The sequence below is a fragment of the Euprymna scolopes genome, chromosome 2 (assembly GCF_053919585.1).
Source record: "Euprymna scolopes isolate OS-2025 chromosome 2, ASM5391958v1, whole genome shotgun sequence".
Classification (NCBI taxonomy): domain Eukaryota; kingdom Metazoa; phylum Mollusca; class Cephalopoda; order Sepiida; family Sepiolidae; genus Euprymna; species Euprymna scolopes.
Window position 1 is genome coordinate 190,104,937 of NC_136483.1, and position 20,501 is coordinate 190,125,437.

General features: G+C 34.6%; 1 protein-coding gene across 6 annotated transcripts in view; it reads left to right on the forward strand.

Moving 5' to 3' along the window:
* The window catches only part of LOC145299803 (cytochrome P450 3A24-like), a 139,581-nt gene that overhangs the window by 87,653 nt on the left and 31,427 nt on the right, over positions 1–20,501 (forward strand). For all 6 annotated transcript variants that reach the window (XM_080144435.1, XM_080144437.1, XM_080144438.1 and 3 more), the window contains 6 exons: positions 635–723; positions 5,316–5,464; positions 10,102–10,229; positions 13,053–13,173; positions 18,644–18,801; positions 20,232–20,320. In XM_080144435.1, the coding sequence (XP_080000561.1) occupies positions 635–723; positions 5,316–5,464; positions 10,102–10,229; positions 13,053–13,173; positions 18,644–18,801; positions 20,232–20,320 (734 nt within the window). The remainder of the gene's footprint in view (positions 1–634; positions 724–5,315; positions 5,465–10,101; positions 10,230–13,052; positions 13,174–18,643; positions 18,802–20,231; positions 20,321–20,501) is intronic.

Here is a 20,501-nt window from a genome sequence, read left to right on the forward strand (position 1 = left end):
AAAACGAAGATTCCATGAACAAAGCTTCTTCCTTAGAACTGCACGTCTGTGGAACTCTGTTCCTTCTGCCTGCTTCCCACCTGACTACAACTTGGATGTCTTTAAGTCCAACGTTAACAAATTCCTAATGATCCGCCCTCTTAAGTAAACACTTCATTAAATCTCCACACTAACGTACTGTACTTGCAATAACCCTTATCCCTGAGTGGCTTCCGAGCCTTGATAAGTGGTGACTACCGTGTAAAAAAAAACTCTTTGTGATACCATTTTTGAATCGCAAAGAGACTTTATGGACACCATGTATAAAAGGCGGTTGGGGGGGGGTTCGTGTGAGAACTTACTCTTACACAATATATAAACTCTCCCGAATAGTATAAATATAGAAGGAGACACCATTCTGGGACGCCTCTTACAGTACACCATATTGGCGCTAAATACTACAACACCATTCTATATAAATTCTATATTGTTCTAAACTACAACTGAGTGCGAGTCTTCTTAGTGACTTTTCCGGGCCACAATGATTCTATATTTTGCTTTAATTGCAATTAAACATCCGCTTCAGTCAATACATGTGACAATTGTTTTTGTGATTCTGTTAAATGTTATTTCATATATTTTTCTTTGATTCCAGATGTCACTTTTAATGAATTTGGCAGTGGAAAGTTTCGTCAAAAACCTTGAAACAGTCGCTGACACAGGGAAAGATTATGACATTAAAAAGTAAGAAATATAAAAAATATCAAAAATGGTACAAAAGCAAATACACTATAACGGCTACCATCTTCGTTATTAATTATTACAGATCGAAACATTGTCATGTTAGTGTAGCTAAGCGTGTACGTGTTAGTATGAATAAATATTAATATAAATATCTCTATCAATTATTGAGCACTATTATATATAAACCTGGTGGATTTTTATTTTACAAATACATTCTTAACCTGAACTACGACTACAAAATACATTCTTAACCTGAACTACGACTATATAATATATATATATATGTTTATATTAATAAATAAATAAATAAATAAATATATATGCACACACATATATGTGCGTGCATATATATATATATATATATATATATATATATATATATATATATATATATATATATAACGAGGTTAATGGAAGAGTGCTCAATACCGAAGTAGATCAGGGTATACTTTTTATTTGTTTTACATAAGCAGTAATACGTTGCCACACATCATGAACATGTTTCGGTTAGCTATTTACCAGTTACTATACAGGCTATACAGCTTATACAAAAGTAAACTTTGGTTTCGTATGCTCGCCTGAAAAGGTCTCTAGTTACTGGTAAATAGCTGACCAACATGTGCTTATGACTGTGTAGCAACATATTAATGCTTATGTAAAAACAAAAAAAAAAGTGTATATATATATATATATATATATATATATATATACTAGCGGGGGTACCCGGCGTTGCCCGAGTGTTTGTTTCCGGGACGGAGGGGGGGAGTTTTAAAAAAATGTTATGGTAGGTAAGTAGGAAGGATCAAACCCGGAGTCATGAGTAAAAGTAGGAAAATAAAGTGTGAAAAAAAAACAAAAAAAAACATCTGCAACGTTAACAGTTCGGCCACCAAGAAAAGTCCATTCCAGTTGTTTAGGAAAAAAAAAAAAAAAACGACTACGGTAGGTCGGCGCGAACGTGAACATATATTGTGAATTGTCCAGCACACTAACCACTACGCCACCGAGCACTCCAGCTTAGTTTAGTGATTTTAAATAACTTCACATGAAAGAACTACGAAGCCAAACCGGTGTTCTCTTCTCAACTGTTCCTTGTGAACGATCTCCAAACGGTGTTAAGTGGTGGCAGGGGGAGGAGGAATTTATTAGAGAGAAAATATTTTACCACTTCCATTGATCTTAACCGATTTTGGCCGTGACTTCTCAGCAGAAAAAAGTATAGAAATCTAAGATTATCGAGGAATTCGAGAAATAATAAGCCTATAACACACCTCAGATATTGTTCTGCCGTTTGTGCATATTATATTTGCATGAAATATCTTGATTTTTAATCCTATTAATGTCAAAATCAGACGGGAAAAATGAGTCCATTTTATTTATATAGAAGAGAAGATAAAGAGAGAGAGAGAGTGAGTGAGATAGATAGATAGAGAGAGAGAGTGATATAGATAGATAGAGAAAGAGAGATAGATAGATAGATAGATAGATAGATAGATAGATAGATAGATAGATAGATTTGGGAGTTTTTCAATCTTTAATCCTATATAAAAATAAAACCTTTATTTTGAAGATCGACGACCCGTCTAGTTGAATGATTTTCTTTGCACTAATAACCATCCTGTAATACCAGGTGACTGATTCTTCAATGCACATTGGCTCACTAACACTAAACTGCACACAGTCGCTTTTTGCATTCATCTCGCCAATGTATGGGAACCAGTACATGCGTTCGAATTCACCATTAATTTAACAGGACAGTCCATCATACGTAACGTCTGGTGCTCATAGGTGTTAAATATGCTGGCACCATAAAAATTGAGGAGAAATTATTACAATTTCTTACTCTATTGCTGTAAATGGCAGAGTGGTTGGTGTCGATGGAGGGGTTTGGCGAATAAGCATCCACATCGTAATTTGCCTGTCGCGTATACACTGTAATTGTGTGTTATGTGCATGGCAGGAAAGTCACCATTTATAATGGCAAGGTCGACGCAGGCTTTTCAAAAGTAATTTGTATGACGTGTGTGTCATTTGCTTTGTTTTCGAGCACGTGTCCATGGATTTTTGCAGGAGAACCATAGTAGAATACACCTTAAGATTTTGATGCCGATCATCGTTACACTATGCATACACATCCTTATGGGTATCAGATCTAACTTATGTAGACGGAGGCAATGAATCACCTACACACCGGTTAATTGACATTGACAACCGGTGTCGATCATAGCGGGTACAATAAAGGTGTACATACGTCGATGCCTAAAGTTTTAAGATACTCTAAGATGGCCTCTACAGTGAGATTTACAAATTGGTGAGGTTTCGAAATTTGCCTGATCCATGTGTCAGAAAGACTGTCATACACATGATGATTTAGTGGTATGCTTTCTCTTTGCTGGTCATGCCCGTTCATCTTAGTATTGCCAACGTTATTCTTAGATGAGCTATTCTTTACATTACATAAAGAGTCGAACACAGCGTTACCTTTGCTAAATCTTTCCGTGTGTCGGTCTTGCTTTGTCAGAGTTGCCTTTGCTGCGACACATGATTTCACCGTGGTTTTCCCGGTACCAGCGCTCACACTTATGTCCAAATGCTAGGCAATGGGATCTGCGAATGCTTGTGGTGCTTTCGTGCCATGGTCACGCTTGCCACAGTATGAGCATAGACCCTGTTTGTTTTCAGATAATAACTACTTGGTTCTCTGATATCATAAACGTGCATCCTTTATTAAAGAGTTCTTTATTAGTTTCCAAAATGATCGTTTCCCAGTTTTTTTGGTTTTTTTTAGGTTCAATGAATTGAAACACTTCTTCCAATAACATATCCTTATTTTTCTCCCGGAGAATGTCTAACTGGATAATAGGATCGGCGATGCCTCAAGTCAATACATCGCCTAGGATAGCATCGGTATAGTTGACGCTGTATTCGTAATTTGGCCATGTAACGACGAATGTGCATATATCTGCCTGTCCACGCAGGTGAACACCAAAATGCCGTACTGGTTCATTTTGTTTCATGAGAGAAAAACTGAAGAACGTCAGCATTTTGCTTCAGAATTATCTTTGCTCCCGTGGCTTTATGTCACAGTTATGTCCCTTGGATTTATTTTGGGAAACGATTTATGTGAGAGTAAATGTGCATATATGTAAACCCAACTCTTTCTAGTTTATTCTCCTTTTTTCTTACTTGGTCGCTAAAAATATAAAAGTTGAATACAGGGTATAACTAGTGGAACCTGAGGAAGATACACGCTTATTTTGTTTAGCATTTTGTATAATTTTCAATAATATATGTAACTATCTGGCAGCCCGGCGTTACCCGGTCGTATAATAAGCTTAAACATGATATTTTACTTTACGCAGATTTCGTTTGTATTATTATAGAAACACTCCTCTATTGATTATTATATATTGCGAAGAATAATTTGCTCAGTGAACTAATTCACAAAAGAAATTAAAAAAATAATAATGATAATGTCGTTCATCAAATTCCGTCTGTGTACAATATCACGTCAATTGATATTTGGATTTGACGATTAATGTTCTAAAAATTTCACTTATGATTGATGTTTAGTTTTAAAATATGCTAATGAAGAAATTATGTGCAGCGATTTTAAATAGTCTCTATTCTTTTATAGTAAATTGAACTCATTAATTAGAAAACAATTAAAATAAAATAGTGAGGTACACCAAGGTTTGAACTGGGGATCATTCAGTCTGTAGTTCAATATTCTACCACTAAGCTATATCTCCATATCATAATAAATCTGTTTTTTTAGAAGAAATGATTTGCTGAAATTTTATTATCACCCTTGTCGGTATAACGTAAAATAGTTCCCTGTAAAAATCGTTTTTTATCTATAAGAAAGATAAGACTATTTTAAGATCGGATTTTTTTTCGATTTGCGATACTTATCGGATGAATTTCTGTACGAAATATATCTAAGAACATTTCCAGACATATAAATGAGCTTTGTGTAAAATTTGTAAAAGATAGGCTCAGCCGTTTCCGAAACTATGAGGAAGGAACTCACACACACACACACACACACACACACACACACACACACGCACGCACACACACATATATATATATTAATATATATATATATATATATATATATATATATATATATATATATATATACAAAGTGACTTTTATGAATGTTCTAAATGTTCGCTAAGGTTAATTATATAAAGAAAATATTGTCTCATTTTTCAAGTATGAGAAATAATTGCTATTTTCAGCTAAATAGCCCTTAAATAATACAAATATATTCCTATTTGTTAATTAATAATCCAAACAATTTAATAATTTTAATATCCTCACGATATAAAGTAATTTACCATCTAAATAGTCTTTAAATAAACCAAACTAATGTCACTTTTATAAATCGATCTGATATTGCAATCCTTAAAGCTGTATTAATATTTCATTGAAAGTAAAAGAACATAACTGGAAAGTTTTCTTGACTGTTAACTGGGCTTCCAAGATTATTATATTCGAGTTTGGAACAATTCATATTTAAGTATATGCATTTTTATATATAACGACTTATTTATCGCAGTTTATTCTTTTCTTTCCTTTCCAAGTATATTTGCGAGTCTGAGTATCGATACGATCGCCGCAACCGGGTTCGGCCTTGAGGTGAACACGCAGAAAGAACCGGACTGTGCCTTTACAAGAAATGCCCGTCAAATATTTGAGTCTTTTAGTTTTTTAGATTTTCAAGGATACCTCGGTAAGTTGTCATACTTGATTGTTGCAGTGTTCGCAATTTTTAGATAAAGATTGATAAGTTGTGCTATTTGAATTATTCAGACTAATATTCACATCTTCGGTGTTACTCTGACGATGTAACGCCTTTATTTATTGCGTCATGTGCTCATATGGGCACGTGATGCAACAAATGAAGTTGTCACGTAAAAATCACTTTCAATAATAGGCTTTTGAATGCTTAAGTTAGTCCTCACTACAGGCAATACTATTTAAGAATAACATAAAAATATTTTAGACATCTATCTCATAGTTGACGGAACGAGAACAATATACATCGGTAAATAGAATAAAGATTCCAGTTCGAAATTCCGTGTAGACTCCCGAGTTTGGCTTAAAGATTCCCGAGTTCGACATGATCGGAGGTCATGTAGACCGAAGCCTTGTGATGAAAATAATAGTCTTAAAATCGAAATAATACAAATTACGATGGTCATTCTCAAAATAAAGTCTCCTACTTTTTACCTCAAAGAATTGAAGAGTTACGCGAATTGAAAGATGTACCATTAAAACGAGCAACGTTTTTGTGTTTCCGAATTTTTTTTTCTACATAGTCACCAGCATTCACTATGCACTTTTGCCAGCGATGAACGATGGCTGTACATGGACGTCTGGGGTACGCTTGCCATGCAAGGGTCGTTCCAAAAGTTAAGCCTCCTATTTTTTAATGGTGTTGCACATACCATTTTATGCAGTATATGCATCGGGTGTAGCATGTTACATACTATTCAAAATCGTGCAGTGTTTGCAATTATATTGACCACTTGCTCCCATTGATCTCAAACAGTCATATGGGAGAAATATAAACCATACATGTCTAAAGATATTTTCCATTAAAAATGTCATAAAGGTGCAAATACCTGCCTAGATTTTACAGCAGAAATTTATAATGAAGCATTAATAATGATTGAAAATTTGTGCTTAGAAATCGCAAAGTTTTCAACGCATTGGAAATGACATTATCAAATCGATCGGCTGCTACTTTGATTGACGTCGTGAACAAAATAACAACACTTGTGATCTTTTGTTGTATGTGCAAAAAAATGCACAAGATAACACTTAAGCAAAGATAGATTTATAACCAAATAATCCAAACTCTCAATAACAGGATTAAAGGAATTTTTTTCTTAAGTACGTCAGGAGAATCTGGTTAAACTTTCCTAATTGTTGGTCCCCCGAAAAAAGGAGGGTGGACCTGTAAATTCACCCTTGTCCGTTCGTCTATCCGCACTTTTCTCAATAACTACGCCTTAGAATTTTTTTTTTAAATCTTGCACGAACATTAAACATGATATGAGTAAAAAAAGTAAGAGAGCGGATTTGCCGGGGAAACTCCGGTTGCCTCCATAGAGGTGCATTTCGGGTCAAAATGGCTGAAATTGACACTTTGTGCTTATAAAAAAATTGTGCTTCGGATTTTTATAAAACTTTCTGAAAAGTTGTAACTAACTGATTTCTATATAATTTTGTTTCTCTATACTTCACGATAACTCTTGAGTGTGATCCCAGGGGCTCTTTTAGGGCTAATAAACACACTCCATTTTTTAGATTATTTTACCATATTTGTCCAAAATTTTCTGTGTATGTTTATTTAGCAGTTTTGCATGATGCTGAACTCAAATTTAAATATGTTAAGGCCTTGGGGACTTTTGGGGCTAAATGGGGGTGTAGTAAATGATGGACAAAAAAGAAATGACTATTTATTTTTTTGCAAATTTATATATGTTAAGGCTACAAACTGCACCGTTTGTTCATTTTCACCAGGATTTGACGTCCCATGGGTACTTGGGGATAAATGGGTAGGGGCAATGCTGGACTTAGTCACTTTTTATGCCTCGTTCACTGTGTACATGTGGGGACCATGCGTGCTTCCCTTGTTTAAATTCCACTACAAAATAATGTAGTCGTAGTTCTTGCATTATCCAGAATAGCTCCGACATCCCTATCAGATTAAAGAACTGTTCGTTCTGTTTTGAAATTATCATTAAACATAGAATTTATTGAAATTCTCATGTAAAAAATTATCAAAATATTAAGCATGCAAACTTATTAATTGGGATTGAATACACAAAATCTTTCCAGTCCCTTGATCGATCATTACAAGATTTGCGTAGAAATATCAGACCATTTGGGAATGCAGATTTAAGGCGAAGATTACCTGAAATCCCTCAACCAATCTCTAGCAGATGAAATAAATGCTTGCCTCAAATATTCTACTTTTTGCGACATTTGAGGACATTATATTCAACTACTAATATGTTTAGTTAAAAAACAATCGATCAGCTTAGATATTTTCACATTAATTGTTCGAAATTGGGAACGGAAAAGAACTAGTTGATTTGACTTCAGGGCGAATTTCATTGCCTCATAACTCTTGCTATTTAATAACATCAAAAGAAAAATATAGTTACAAAAATGTACTACCATATATTCAAATTTATTATAAGAATCGTTGTTGGCTGAATGAACTAGTTATTTTGCAGCCAAGATCAAAGACTTCTATAGACGTTACATACACATCCGTTGAAACTCTTGTCGAAGTAAACGAAGCGATTAATTACACAACAGAAATCTTTATTCTACTAGATTTGCTATAGATGTTACTGCACGTACTGTAATTGAAAATTGGCGCCAATCTTTATATTGTAATATATATCACCAGCCCAAGCTTTTCAATGGCACTCGGCTTGCAGTAAAAAGATTAATGAATAACATAGAAGCAAAAATCATGATTATATATATATATATATATATATATATATATATATATATATATATATATAGTCTATCTATCGAATATTGTTTCAAAGATGCTCACAGAAGACCAGTAAAAATTAATGTCATGACCAAGATGGGCATTAAGACAGTTTGAAAACTTCAATGATCCTCGTCACAGCCTCTTTCATTTCCTCAATTTCCGCATAATGACAGCCTCTGACGTATTCCTTGAAACCATGGCATAACCAAAAGTCACAGGGAGCAAGGTCTTGACTATAGAAGGGTGAGGAACTGTCCTGATGCCAATTTTGGTCATTACAACGTTATTTTTTCTGTCTTCTCTGGGCACCTTTGGTACAAACTTCGCACAAATCTTCTGCTTTTCAGTTCCTCACGAATAATTGTGTGTATAGTTCCCCCACTGACATACAAAATGTGTGCTTATTGTTTCTATAGACTCACAATCTAGGGAATTCTTTATTTGGCCAATCAACTTTGGTGTTCTCACTTCCTTACTACTTCCACGCCTCTAATCATCCCTTACAGACTACTTGCCTTCCTTGGATCTCTTATGCCACTCATAAAATAATGCTCGCTTCATACAAGATGGTCCAAAAGCAGTCTAAAGTATTTCACACGTTTTTGTGGCATTTTTCCAGGTTTAAAATATTACTTTATTGCAAATCGTTCTTCTAAAGTGTCCTCACATCCAGATTGCATTTGTGACGATCGGACTTTAGTAGAGTGTATTTCAGTTCTTGTAGCTGTTCCTTTGAACTTGAAATCATAAATATTCGTCCGTTATTTAATAACAACATACTGAATTTTCAAGCGTCTGCGACAATTTTCAATGTCTGTACAAAAAAACCCGAAAACTTATTGAAGACACATTGTATATACATATACATATATATATGTGTGTGTGTGTGTGTATGTGTGCGTGTGTGTGTGTGCATAAATAAATGAAAAAGTCTATATTCCAAATTTCAAGATGTTGTTCATCTTAATGTATATTTCTTTCATCATATTAAATTGTTCAATTCTTGACATTACCCGTTTCGTGTCGCAGAAACAATCATATAATTATTGATAGAAATTCACTGTTTAGAAGCAAGATACAAATGAAATTCAAAACATGAATGTTAAAAGATTTTCGGCGTATACTTTATCATGAAGGTTTAGACAATACTTTTAATTTAATTGTCATAATGATGCAATTGTCGAAGGTAGTGGTTGTATGATCCAGTTCAGTGTGTTAGCGCTTGATCATGTGTACATGTGGTAAAATTGATAGGAATCTACTGCTTAGAAGCACAGTGAAAATGAAATTCAAAACATGACGGTTAGTCTTTTTGTTAATATTTTTATGTACATGTAAAGATAATATTTGTTTAAGTAAAATCGAATAATAGATGAACAGAGAGAGCAAAGGGTTGCTCACAATTAATTAAACACTACAAAGTTACTGTAATTAATAAAAAAATTTTAAAAATATTTTGATAGTTGGATATCTTTAGAGAAAATGAATTATTATTGGAAAATTGAAATTTTGGATCCCTAATAAAATAAAGAGAAAAATAATGCGCATGTCTGATCTTTTTCATTTCAATTGTGCTTCTATACAGTGGATTTATATTAATTTTAACGTATGTGTGTGTGTGTGTGTGTGCGCGCGCGTGTGTGTGTGTGTGTGTGTGTGTGTGTGTGTGTGTGTGTGTGTGTGTGTGTGTGTGTGTGTGTGTGTGTGTGTGTTAGATAATTAAGCCTATATTTTTCTTTGTCACTCTTATCTTTTCATTCTTATTTGTTGAGGAAAGTTTGGGTAAACAAAGACGAATGATTTTTCCGCTATCGTATAAGATGAAACTTTTTGCTTCTTTTCAGCGATGTTTCCTATACTGTCCAAAGTTATCAAATTGTTTAAACAAACAATGCTGGTAGGCAACATGGCGTATTTCCTGCCTTTCTGGAAGCAGTGCCTTGCACAACAAAAGAATCTCAAAGAGTCAAGCGTAAGTCACTTTATTCGTAAAACAAGATATTCAATGAAATATAATTCATATTATTATCTTTTAATTCTAGGTTGTATAGTGTTATCATTTGTTTCGAGTTTTATAGTACTAAATAAATAATATGCTATATAGAATCAAATCATCTCTTTGTTAGATATGATACAAATCTACATCTGGTTGATGGACTACAATTTTGGAGTGGCACAATGTTCCGTATAAGAATTAGATTATGCTAAATATAGGTTAACAACTATGAGATACGTGATTGAGAAACGAGCAGTAGTGTAATTACTGCGAGTACAGGTTAATAGTAAAACGTCACAAAAAAGACAGACTAAACGTTCTCTCTTTCTTTCTGCGACACGAGGCAGACATTTACTGAACTCCTGTCCACTTGTGTAAACGGATTGGGAAAGTATTCATTGTAAAATTGTTTTCTGGTATCAAATGTGTCCATATCCCCAGTGGTATATTCTTATGATAAATATTGACACCTAAATAACGTATTTCTAGTTTGAGCAATATGTTTTAAAAATCGTCAATTTTTTTTTCAATTTTCACCCCAAACAATGCACAGTGCAACTTTGAAGTAAGCGGTTACTCACGGGGACATAAGGTAAAAGGATATTATGAAGGGAGGTGAGCAGCAACATGTCTGTTCACATTACACTTGAACTTCTGCATGTCAGTATAGTTGGGAAAGCAGAATCCCGGAAGAGGGTTCCAAAGTCTAGCAGTTCTGAAGAAGAAACTAGAAGGCTTTCTTGCACCTAGGGATCTCTACTGCGTAGGAGTGGGATTTAGCGGCCTGTCGGGTTTGTCGGGGGTATTTACGTCGAGGGAGTAAAAGTGCTTGTAGTTTGTCAGAGCATTCACCATTAAAATACTTGTAGAACAGGCAGAGGGATGCAACATTTTGTCGATGGGACAGAGGCTGAAGCTTAGATGACAGTACAGGACCTATAAGGTTGGTGACTCTCTTTTTAACTCTGTCCAGGAGTGAGAGACTAGTAAAATCCTTGTTTTTGAAACAGTTTTGTATAAACGTAAATATCGTTGACATTACAAAAGCTGAGACTGACAAGTCGTGTTTTGATTGCGCTATTCAGCTCTAGTTTTGTGCCAAACATTTCTATCAAAATTTTCCCCAAAATGTTAAAGTTATATTGTAAACATTGCCATTGTTCTTTGAGAGTCTTACACTAAACGAACTATAAATCCCATTGCTCAGGTATTTCATATACTTGACCGCTGTAATTTTTGGACTGAAGTTCATATAATAGTATAATTGCTTAGCTATTTTATATTCGTGGAAATTCTAAACGGTAAAATTCATTATGTGCAGATCTGAATTTTGGAGGATTATTCGTTTAGTTCATTGAAATTGGCTGTTTTGGTTCTGAAAAAGGCAACAATGCCATTGCTTTACTGGGTTTTGCAACTTCTTGACCTTAAATTCACAACTAACATAAATTGAGACAAATGCATTTAGGGCATTAGTAAGGTTGCTGCAAAAAATGTGGGCTCCATCTACCGTGCTAAAAAATTACTCACAGCAGAGAGTATCCCATATCTCCACAAAGCCATCATTCGCCCATACATCTAGTTTTTGCCAGATCTGTACTAGTGTTATACAGAGTCCCCTAAAAAGTTTCAACTCTAATAGGTCCAGCCTTATCAGGTCCAACTTTTGTCACATCGCCACAATGTCTTTGTGTCAGTTTTACAAAGATTTTAATGATAATGTCTCCGATGAACCGCAATTACTTGTATCCCCTCGACGTACATACTCCCAACTAACCCGACAAGTAGCAAAATCCCTTTACTGTTTAGGTTACTTTAAGCAGGACATCCTTCTACTCTAATAGTTTCTTCCTTCAGCCTGCTAGACTGCTATAATGTGAACAGACATATTGTTGCTCGACTCCGCTCAATTCTCTGTTAGACACGATCCCAAATAGTTCTGTACTTCTGTAACTTGATCGTTACGCTCGATCCGTGTTCGTAACAGTCCAAACCTCTCGAACCCCCACGCCGTCTGGTACCGTCGAAAAGGAACATCTAAAAAATATAAGTAAATCCGACTCGGCTTTTTTTGTTTCAGCAAAAGGCATTTATTGACATACCTTTTCAAACAACACCTGCTTCCTTTTTTGCTTACTTTTTAACAAAACCCTGCCGTCTCGATACCTGCTTAAAATTCTCTTGTCGTCATCACGGAGCTACATGTCCATCTCACCCGCCGCGTTTTCCTTTCTGCTCATCGCCACACGATGCATTTTTTCTGACGCAAGCCCGCGCACACATGCTAATTAGCATATGCGCTCAAACGCTGCAGCTGCTGCTGCTTCTGTTAATACCTTCGCTAGCCATCTATCCGTCGTTTGCTGCTGATATTTTTTACACGCGCTCATACGTGCTCCGTTACAGTTTTAAGTGACTGTATGTTTTGTTTAGAGTAAAAATAAGTTTTAAAAAAAAATGGATCATTCGTTTGGTTCACTAAAATAAGCTGTACCGGCTCTGAATTAGGAAAAAAAACATTGGTTTACGGGGTTTTGCGCCATCTTGTTTCGTTTATTTTTTTGGTAAAGTAAGATACATGCACACAGTAAAATATTTGTGTGCGTATTCAAATAATTGCCTTTGGTCAAAATTAAAATTCCAGGTTTTTGGGATGGTGTGTGGCTGGGAACATCCTCTAAAATAATAATAAAAACCTTTGTGCATAAGAAATTGTTTTTTGTTTTTTTTTATTTTTTGTGTTTTTACTCTAGATGACATAGAAATAATATTCATCCAATCTTCTTTTCTTGGTTGCAGGACCGAACAAATGCATTCCAGATAATGGTAAATTCACAAATTAAAGGATACGAAAAAACGGACTGGAAACGTGACCGGACGATGAACTTAGAGACTGTTTCCGATTGGAAGACAAAACGAGGTACGAAACTTTTATTACAATTGCATTTTATCTACTACGAAGAAACATAGGTTTTGTTATGTCGTCCAAACGTCGTATTATAATAACTACGGTTATGACAACAGAAAATCCTTATCATTGTTTTGACTCTCGAGTATATATCCGACATAGTTAGACACAGTTAATCAACTGAGAACCACATCACTCTATATAAAAGCATATAAGATATCAACGGATACACGCTCGAGAGTCAAAACAATGGAAAGAATATGCTGTTTTTCTAGCCTTAATAATAACTCGAATGACCAATATAGTAATATAGGTTTTATTACCATAAATGAACAACGCAAGTTGTTGAACCATCTTGTAATGCATATGAATATACTTATCTTATTATTTTGGAGTCTTTCTTTATTCGACGTTGTTGCACTTTTGCAAAGTTACGTTATTTCGTATATCTCAAACGTTTTATTTTGGGGCGTGTTCAGTGTAAGATTATGTAACGAGAACGAGTACTGATCTATTGTGAGAAGCAGGGAAGATTAGGGCATCCCTGTCCCTTTTTGCCTCATGTCATTTTCTGTTCATACGCGTACTTTTCTTATTTTTATAAACAATATTCATGCACGCCTAACTCCTGATTTATTAGTCCTTTGAATTGATTAAGGTTATCGTCTTGTGGCGTATTAATCATATGTAGAATTTGAAATTTGCCTATTGTTACGAGGCAATATTCGTCTAACATACGGGAAATTCATTCTCGACTAGACGAGAGAAATGAGATTTTCACCTATTTAAATGTGTATTAAGGTCGGGTTCAGATCTTCGATTATTGCAGAATAGTCAAAACGCCGTAAAAAGAAAGAAACAATAGGTTTTAGGAGTATTAAGGTTTTCCGAAAACACATCAATTCTTAGCATAGCGCAATTGTATATATCACTTATTATATATATTGTTTTTTTTTTACATAGGCATCACCGCTTATCAAGGCCAAGAGACCACTCAAGGACAAGGGTTAAAGAGTGTACAGTAGAAATTGGACAATATAGTAATCGTTAATAATGGAAGTTCGGTAAATATGTTAACTTATATGAAACGGCTCATCGAAAACTTGTTTACGTTAGACTTGAAAACAACCGTATTGTAGTCAGCTGGAAAGCAGAAAAACAGAAGACAATTCCATAGGCGTGCAGTTCTAAGAAAGAAGCTTTGCTCATGGAATCTACGTTTAGGTTTAAGTACAGATAAAGAGTGGGGGAAATTAGTGATAGTGTTTTCTGCTAGACGGATCTTTCTTGTGAACGTTTGGCGAGGGAGACCATAGATTGGAGCTCAGACGAGCACTTTCTATGAAAATAACGATGAAGCAGAGACAAACTCGCAATATCTCCTCTGTGAGAAAGAGGTTGCAGGGAAGAGAAAAGGACATCCCCTACGAGGCTACGAAGTCTATTTTGAACTCTATCAAGGCAGGATAAGTCCTTTCTAGCAGCTCCTGCCCAGATGTGGCAACAATACTCCGTCCTTGGATGTACCTGGCTCTTATGTAGATAGAGAATTGCATCAGCAGTGATATATCTACTGGATCGATAGAAGGATCAAACCATTTTTCCAGCGGCCTTGGCAACGGATTTAATGCATGTGTTCCATTTAAAGAGTAAAGGTCAAGCCCAGAAGCTTGTTAAAACATGAGGCCTCGCCAAGACGAGAGCCATTCATTTCAATTGATGCCGGATAGGGATCAGAGCGTGATGATGTAAAGATAAAATCTTGGTTTTAGATGCATTAAAAGTAACAAGCCACCTCTTTCCCCATTGTACTACTTGCTCAAGATCAGAGGAGAGACAATCAGAAAGAACTTGGTCGTTTAGGATCTTTGATGTGCTACCATAGATGGTAGTGTCATCAGCATAAATGTCTGTGAATGATGTAAGGATGTGATTTGGAAGATCATTAATGTAGATCAGGAAAAGAGTTGGGCCCAAGATGGACCCCTGAGGGACTCCAGCATTAATACTGAGAGCTTCTGATTTCTGCCCATCAAACACTACTCTTATGAACTAGACTTCGTGGTTTAGTGGGGGATGCCCTTTTCTCTATCCTGCAACCCCTCTCCCACAGAAGAGACATTGCGAGCCTATCCTTGTTTTATCGTTATTTTCATGGCAGGTGCTCGCCTGAACTCCAATCCCTCGTCCCCCCTCGCCAATCTTTCACGAAAAACACCCGTCTAACTGAATCCACCGTGAAAAATTCCCCCCACTCTTTATCTGTGCCTAAATCAAAACGCGGATTCCGTGAACAAAGCTTCTTTCTTAGAACTGCACGCCTCTGGAACTCTGTTCCGTCTGCCTGCTTCCCACCTGACTACAACTTGGATGTCTTCAAGTTCAACGTTAACAAATTCCTAATGAACCGCCCCCTTCATCAAATCTCCACATTAACGTAATGTACTTGCAATAACCCTTATCCCTGAGTGGCTTCCGGGCCTTGATAAGTGGTGATCACTGTGTAAAAAAAAAAAAAAATTTCAAAAGTTAAAAAAAAAAAACAGTAATTTGGGTGAGATTAGCTAGAATCGAAAACAAAATATTTAGTTCGCCAGCCGTGTTTCCTACCGTTTAAGCTACTCTGACAGACAGATGACAAAGGATTTAAAAGTAAAAATTCTAGCTACCATTGAATCTGTGTATGCTTAAAACTGATAGAAATATGTCGGCAAGTTGAAATGAACATTTTGCATTTCAACTTGCCGACATATTTCTGTACGTGTTATTCATTCATCCAAGCAAAGATTTTATTTGTTATAAACCTTCCTTATTCTATGATTACTATTTTCTACTAATTTCAGTGTTATGTGATCAGTAGTTTAAGAGTTTATTGGTTAAACAGACACACATAAATCTACTGTTTATATGTATATATATACATATATATATATATATATATATATATATATATATATATATATATATATATATATATACATGCGTATATATACATATAATATAAAGCTGAATGTCTGTGTGTGTGTGTGTGTGTGTGTGTGTGTGTGTGTGTGTGTGTGTGTGTGGTCAAGAATAGGCTCATATATGGTTGACTATTTAAAAAAAACTAATTACATATAATGATAGAAGATGTATCGAGACACAGGAATCGGTATGTTTGATCTGGCAGAACGGTCGTTCATTAAAATTGTGGGGTCTGCATTCGCAGCTGGTCCACAAAGTATGGAAATAAAAAAAAAAAAATTTTAAACAAAAAAAAACGTTTACAAGTGTTTTTGATATAGGTGTACATTAGAATACTTTGATAAGTATGTTTTAACTTAAATAGGAATGGTATAATACAATTGTGGGGTCTGCGTTCGCGCCTTGCCTCCATAGAATGGAAATAGGCACAAACTTTAAAGACTTTTCATATCTATCAGCGTAAGTATACTTTGATAATTATGTTTCAGTTTAAAGAAATATGGTATAATAAAATTATGGAGTGTTCGTTCGCACCTGACCTCAATAGAATGGAAATATGTCACAAAGTTTAACAAGGTTTTTTTTTAATATTGATCCACAGAATATTGTGATAAGTGTTTCAGTGTGAACAGGTATGGTATAATAAATTATGGGTTTATCTATTTTATTTTTACTTTCATCATATTTTGCTTTGGTTTTGATACCCCCAAATTCAACCCAAATTTACAACCCTTCCTTTTCATAACCTATCATACTTTCATAAATCAGAGTCCATTTTATGTAGGCTATTTTTAAACCCAGTCAACGACGGGTACTTTTGCTAGTATATATATATATATATATATATATATATATATATATATATATATATATATATATATATATATATATGGGGGTATGTGTGTGTAGGGTGTGTGGGGGGTGTATAGAAGAGAAGTAACATGAAAATATTTCAAAAATTTGTGTGTACGTGTATTCGGCTCTTTCGATTATGCTAATATGACATGCTCTCTTCTCTCTTTCTTCCTAGTTATCATAATTTCTCTCTCTCTCTCTCTCTCTCTCTCTCTCTCTCTCTCTCTCTCTCTCTCTCTCTCTCTCTCTCTCTCTCACTCACTCATTTTAATTCTTATCTTTGCGTGACAATGCGTTTCCATATGACCATGTCGTTATCGGGAATCATGTCCATCCTCTCTACATTTTATGCAATTGCGTAGATACCACGTCAATTTAATCAAAGCAGTGGCTTATCACCTGTCATAATTAAAGAGGCTCTAGAAAGATGACAATACAACAATTCTATCTTTATACACAACAGAACAACGTTTTAGTTGAAATCTCAACGCCAAGGCTATTAACATTGAATATTCCCTTTATAAAATATTGCATGTTGATAGATATTCCTATTATATATTTTGCTAATAGGCCTCTCAGCGTTGCCCGGTCATAAGATATGCTTAAATATGATATTATAATTTATGCATTAAATTATTATAGGGCTAATACTCTATTGATTATTATATTGCACCTAATATATAGCAGTGATTTTGAAATTATCATCAGCTAGAATCGAAACTAAAACATTTAGTACCCCAGTCTTAGTCGTTAAATAGATATGAGAACATTAAAACTTAACGTATATGAATATATATTTTAGCTTGCATAACCTTACGCCTGCCAAGTTTATATCTTTTTAATTCTGACCCCTTAACTTCAATTTGTTTCATAGGTTCAAATTCCTTATATGTCAAGTTTCAAGGCTGAAGAGTAAAAATTAACAGATACGTTTGGTAGAAACCGTTTCTCAGACAGATAGACAAAGAAAGAAAAAATATGTACAAAATACTAGAGATGGATTTTGACTCCGAAATATATTTAAACTATAAATTTCAAACAAGTAAAATATTCGTTTATTTTCGTAGTATTGCGTTGTGATTCGGCTTTCAAACGCACCTGATAAGTATTTTATTTTCAAATTAAATCAACGCCTCTATAACGGAACTCACACCTTTAACGTTAATCTAGCGTAGCCAATGCACCGTTCCGACATTTCAACATACAACCGTTGAGAGACAACGCGCAGATCTTTACTAACTGAGTTTTCTTCATTCAACTTCACAACATGGCAAAAAAAAGAAGAAAAGAAAAAGAAAAAAGTCGTACAAAATATTAAGGATGGTATTTGACTCCGAAATATATTTAAATTATAAATTTCAAACAAGTAAAATATTTGTTTATTTCGTACTATTGCGTTGTGACTTGGCTTTTAAGCGAATCTGATGCGTATTTTATCTTATTCAAATTAAATCAACGCTTCTTTAACGGATCTTACACTCCTCACACACACACACATATACATATATATGTATGTATGTGTATGTGTGTGTGTGTCTGTGTCTGTGTGTGTATGTGTTTATTTCTTTTTACGTTTTTTGTTTTCTCGTTTTGCTTATAATCACAGACAAACAAGCTCCAATATAGTAAGTATCGCCATGATTTTTCCTCCGTTGAATTCCAGGTCTAACAGACGATGAAATCTTGGCGACGTGCATGGTTTTTGTTCTGGCTGGTCAACATACAACGAGTACAACTTTGGCACTTTTCGCTCACAGCATTGCACAAAGTCAAGAAATCCAGGAAAAATTGTTTGATGAAATAAACGCTGTGTTAGGACAGGTGAGTGCAGTGTCTTCGTTGGAATGCAAATTGAACGTATTTTTTTATATATATAAAATAGTCAACTAACTACAGTGTAACATAGCGTAAACGCACGTACATAAAAGCCGATTCATGTGCAAAATGACGTCACGGAAAAGTAAAAAGACTATAAAAAGAAACAGGATCACGTTAGAAACGTGCGTGGCGCCACGGTAGTAACAAGAAGTCACACGTGGCGAGAAAATAAGGAAATAAATGTTTTTGTTAAATAAAGTTGACTTATTACTCGTCTCATGTACATTTGCGACTGAGTTTACAACGGGTTGGGTCTACGTGCGTAAACGTGTACTACGTTACGACAGTGTTATTACTACATGGTGACCCATAAATAGAGACTTAGGAATCGTTAATAAATATTTACATACTTTTTCGTCAGACAACATTTCATTATAGCCCACGAAGTTTATATATATATATATATATATATATATATATATATATATATATATATATATATATATATATTATTATTATTATTATTATTATTAAATAAGTTTACAAGGTCGCGACAGTGGACATGCTAATATTTCGGACAGATGGTTGGTGAAAACCACAAGTCCTTGTCAAGCGACTTAAAAATGTTTGTCTTCCACAGAAGAAAGCCATGTGTGTGTATTTATATATATACGAATATATATATATGCATATATATATATATATATTATGCATTATATATACATATATATTATGTATTTATATATATACAAATATATATATATATATATATATATATATATATATATATATATATATATATATATATATATATATATATATATATATAAGAAAATCAATTAACCTCTGTAAATTAGAATTCACAGCAATTTATTATTCGACAATGAATACAAGTTTCAAAGAATGACTCTTTTCCTCAGAGGAAAAAAATATCAAGATAATATCTATAGGCAATCCATAATTTTACTTGTTAGCACATAAATTGAAAACTTCAAAATATGAGAAAAGTCATATTTATATAAAAGTTGATAATAATAAAAATAAAAAAAATAAATGTGAGGTTGATAGATTGTAATCTACGAAACAGTAATTCTTCCACTATTTGTCAGAAACATCAATCATGGAATGTGGGAAATAAAGGACCAAATATAGAGAAGCGAGAGGTATGAGGCTACCAAAAGTAAACCAACTGTCCACGTCCTACTCTCTTAAGTAACATTCACCAATCTGTGTATTTTAATGAATGTAGGAGTGAGTGGTAGACAATGAAAGAAGTGCTCGCGATCCCGGAGAGCTCTAAAATTGACTAAAATGTTACATTTTGTAACCTCTTTTATTTTGTTTGAAGTCGCTCCCGGGCAATGTCTCGTAACCCTGCTATTATTTAATTATTTGTAAGAATTTGAATTTCTCTATAAATGTATGTTCCTTAGGATCCGCCAGATTATGACAACATTCAGAAGTTGACTTACTTGGATATGTGTTTATCAGAGACGATGAGGAAATACCCGGTGGCCACGATGTAAGTCTTTTACTTTTTGCCTTTTTCTTCGGCTCGAGGGTCAGAGGTAAAGATGTTTTCATAATCGTTTTCGGGGGTAATTGTATTTTTCTCTTATTTACCCAAAACACAGCACAGTTCCACTTGGAGGTAAGGAGGCAACTATTTAGGACAATATCTATAGAGGCACTATGTAGGATGT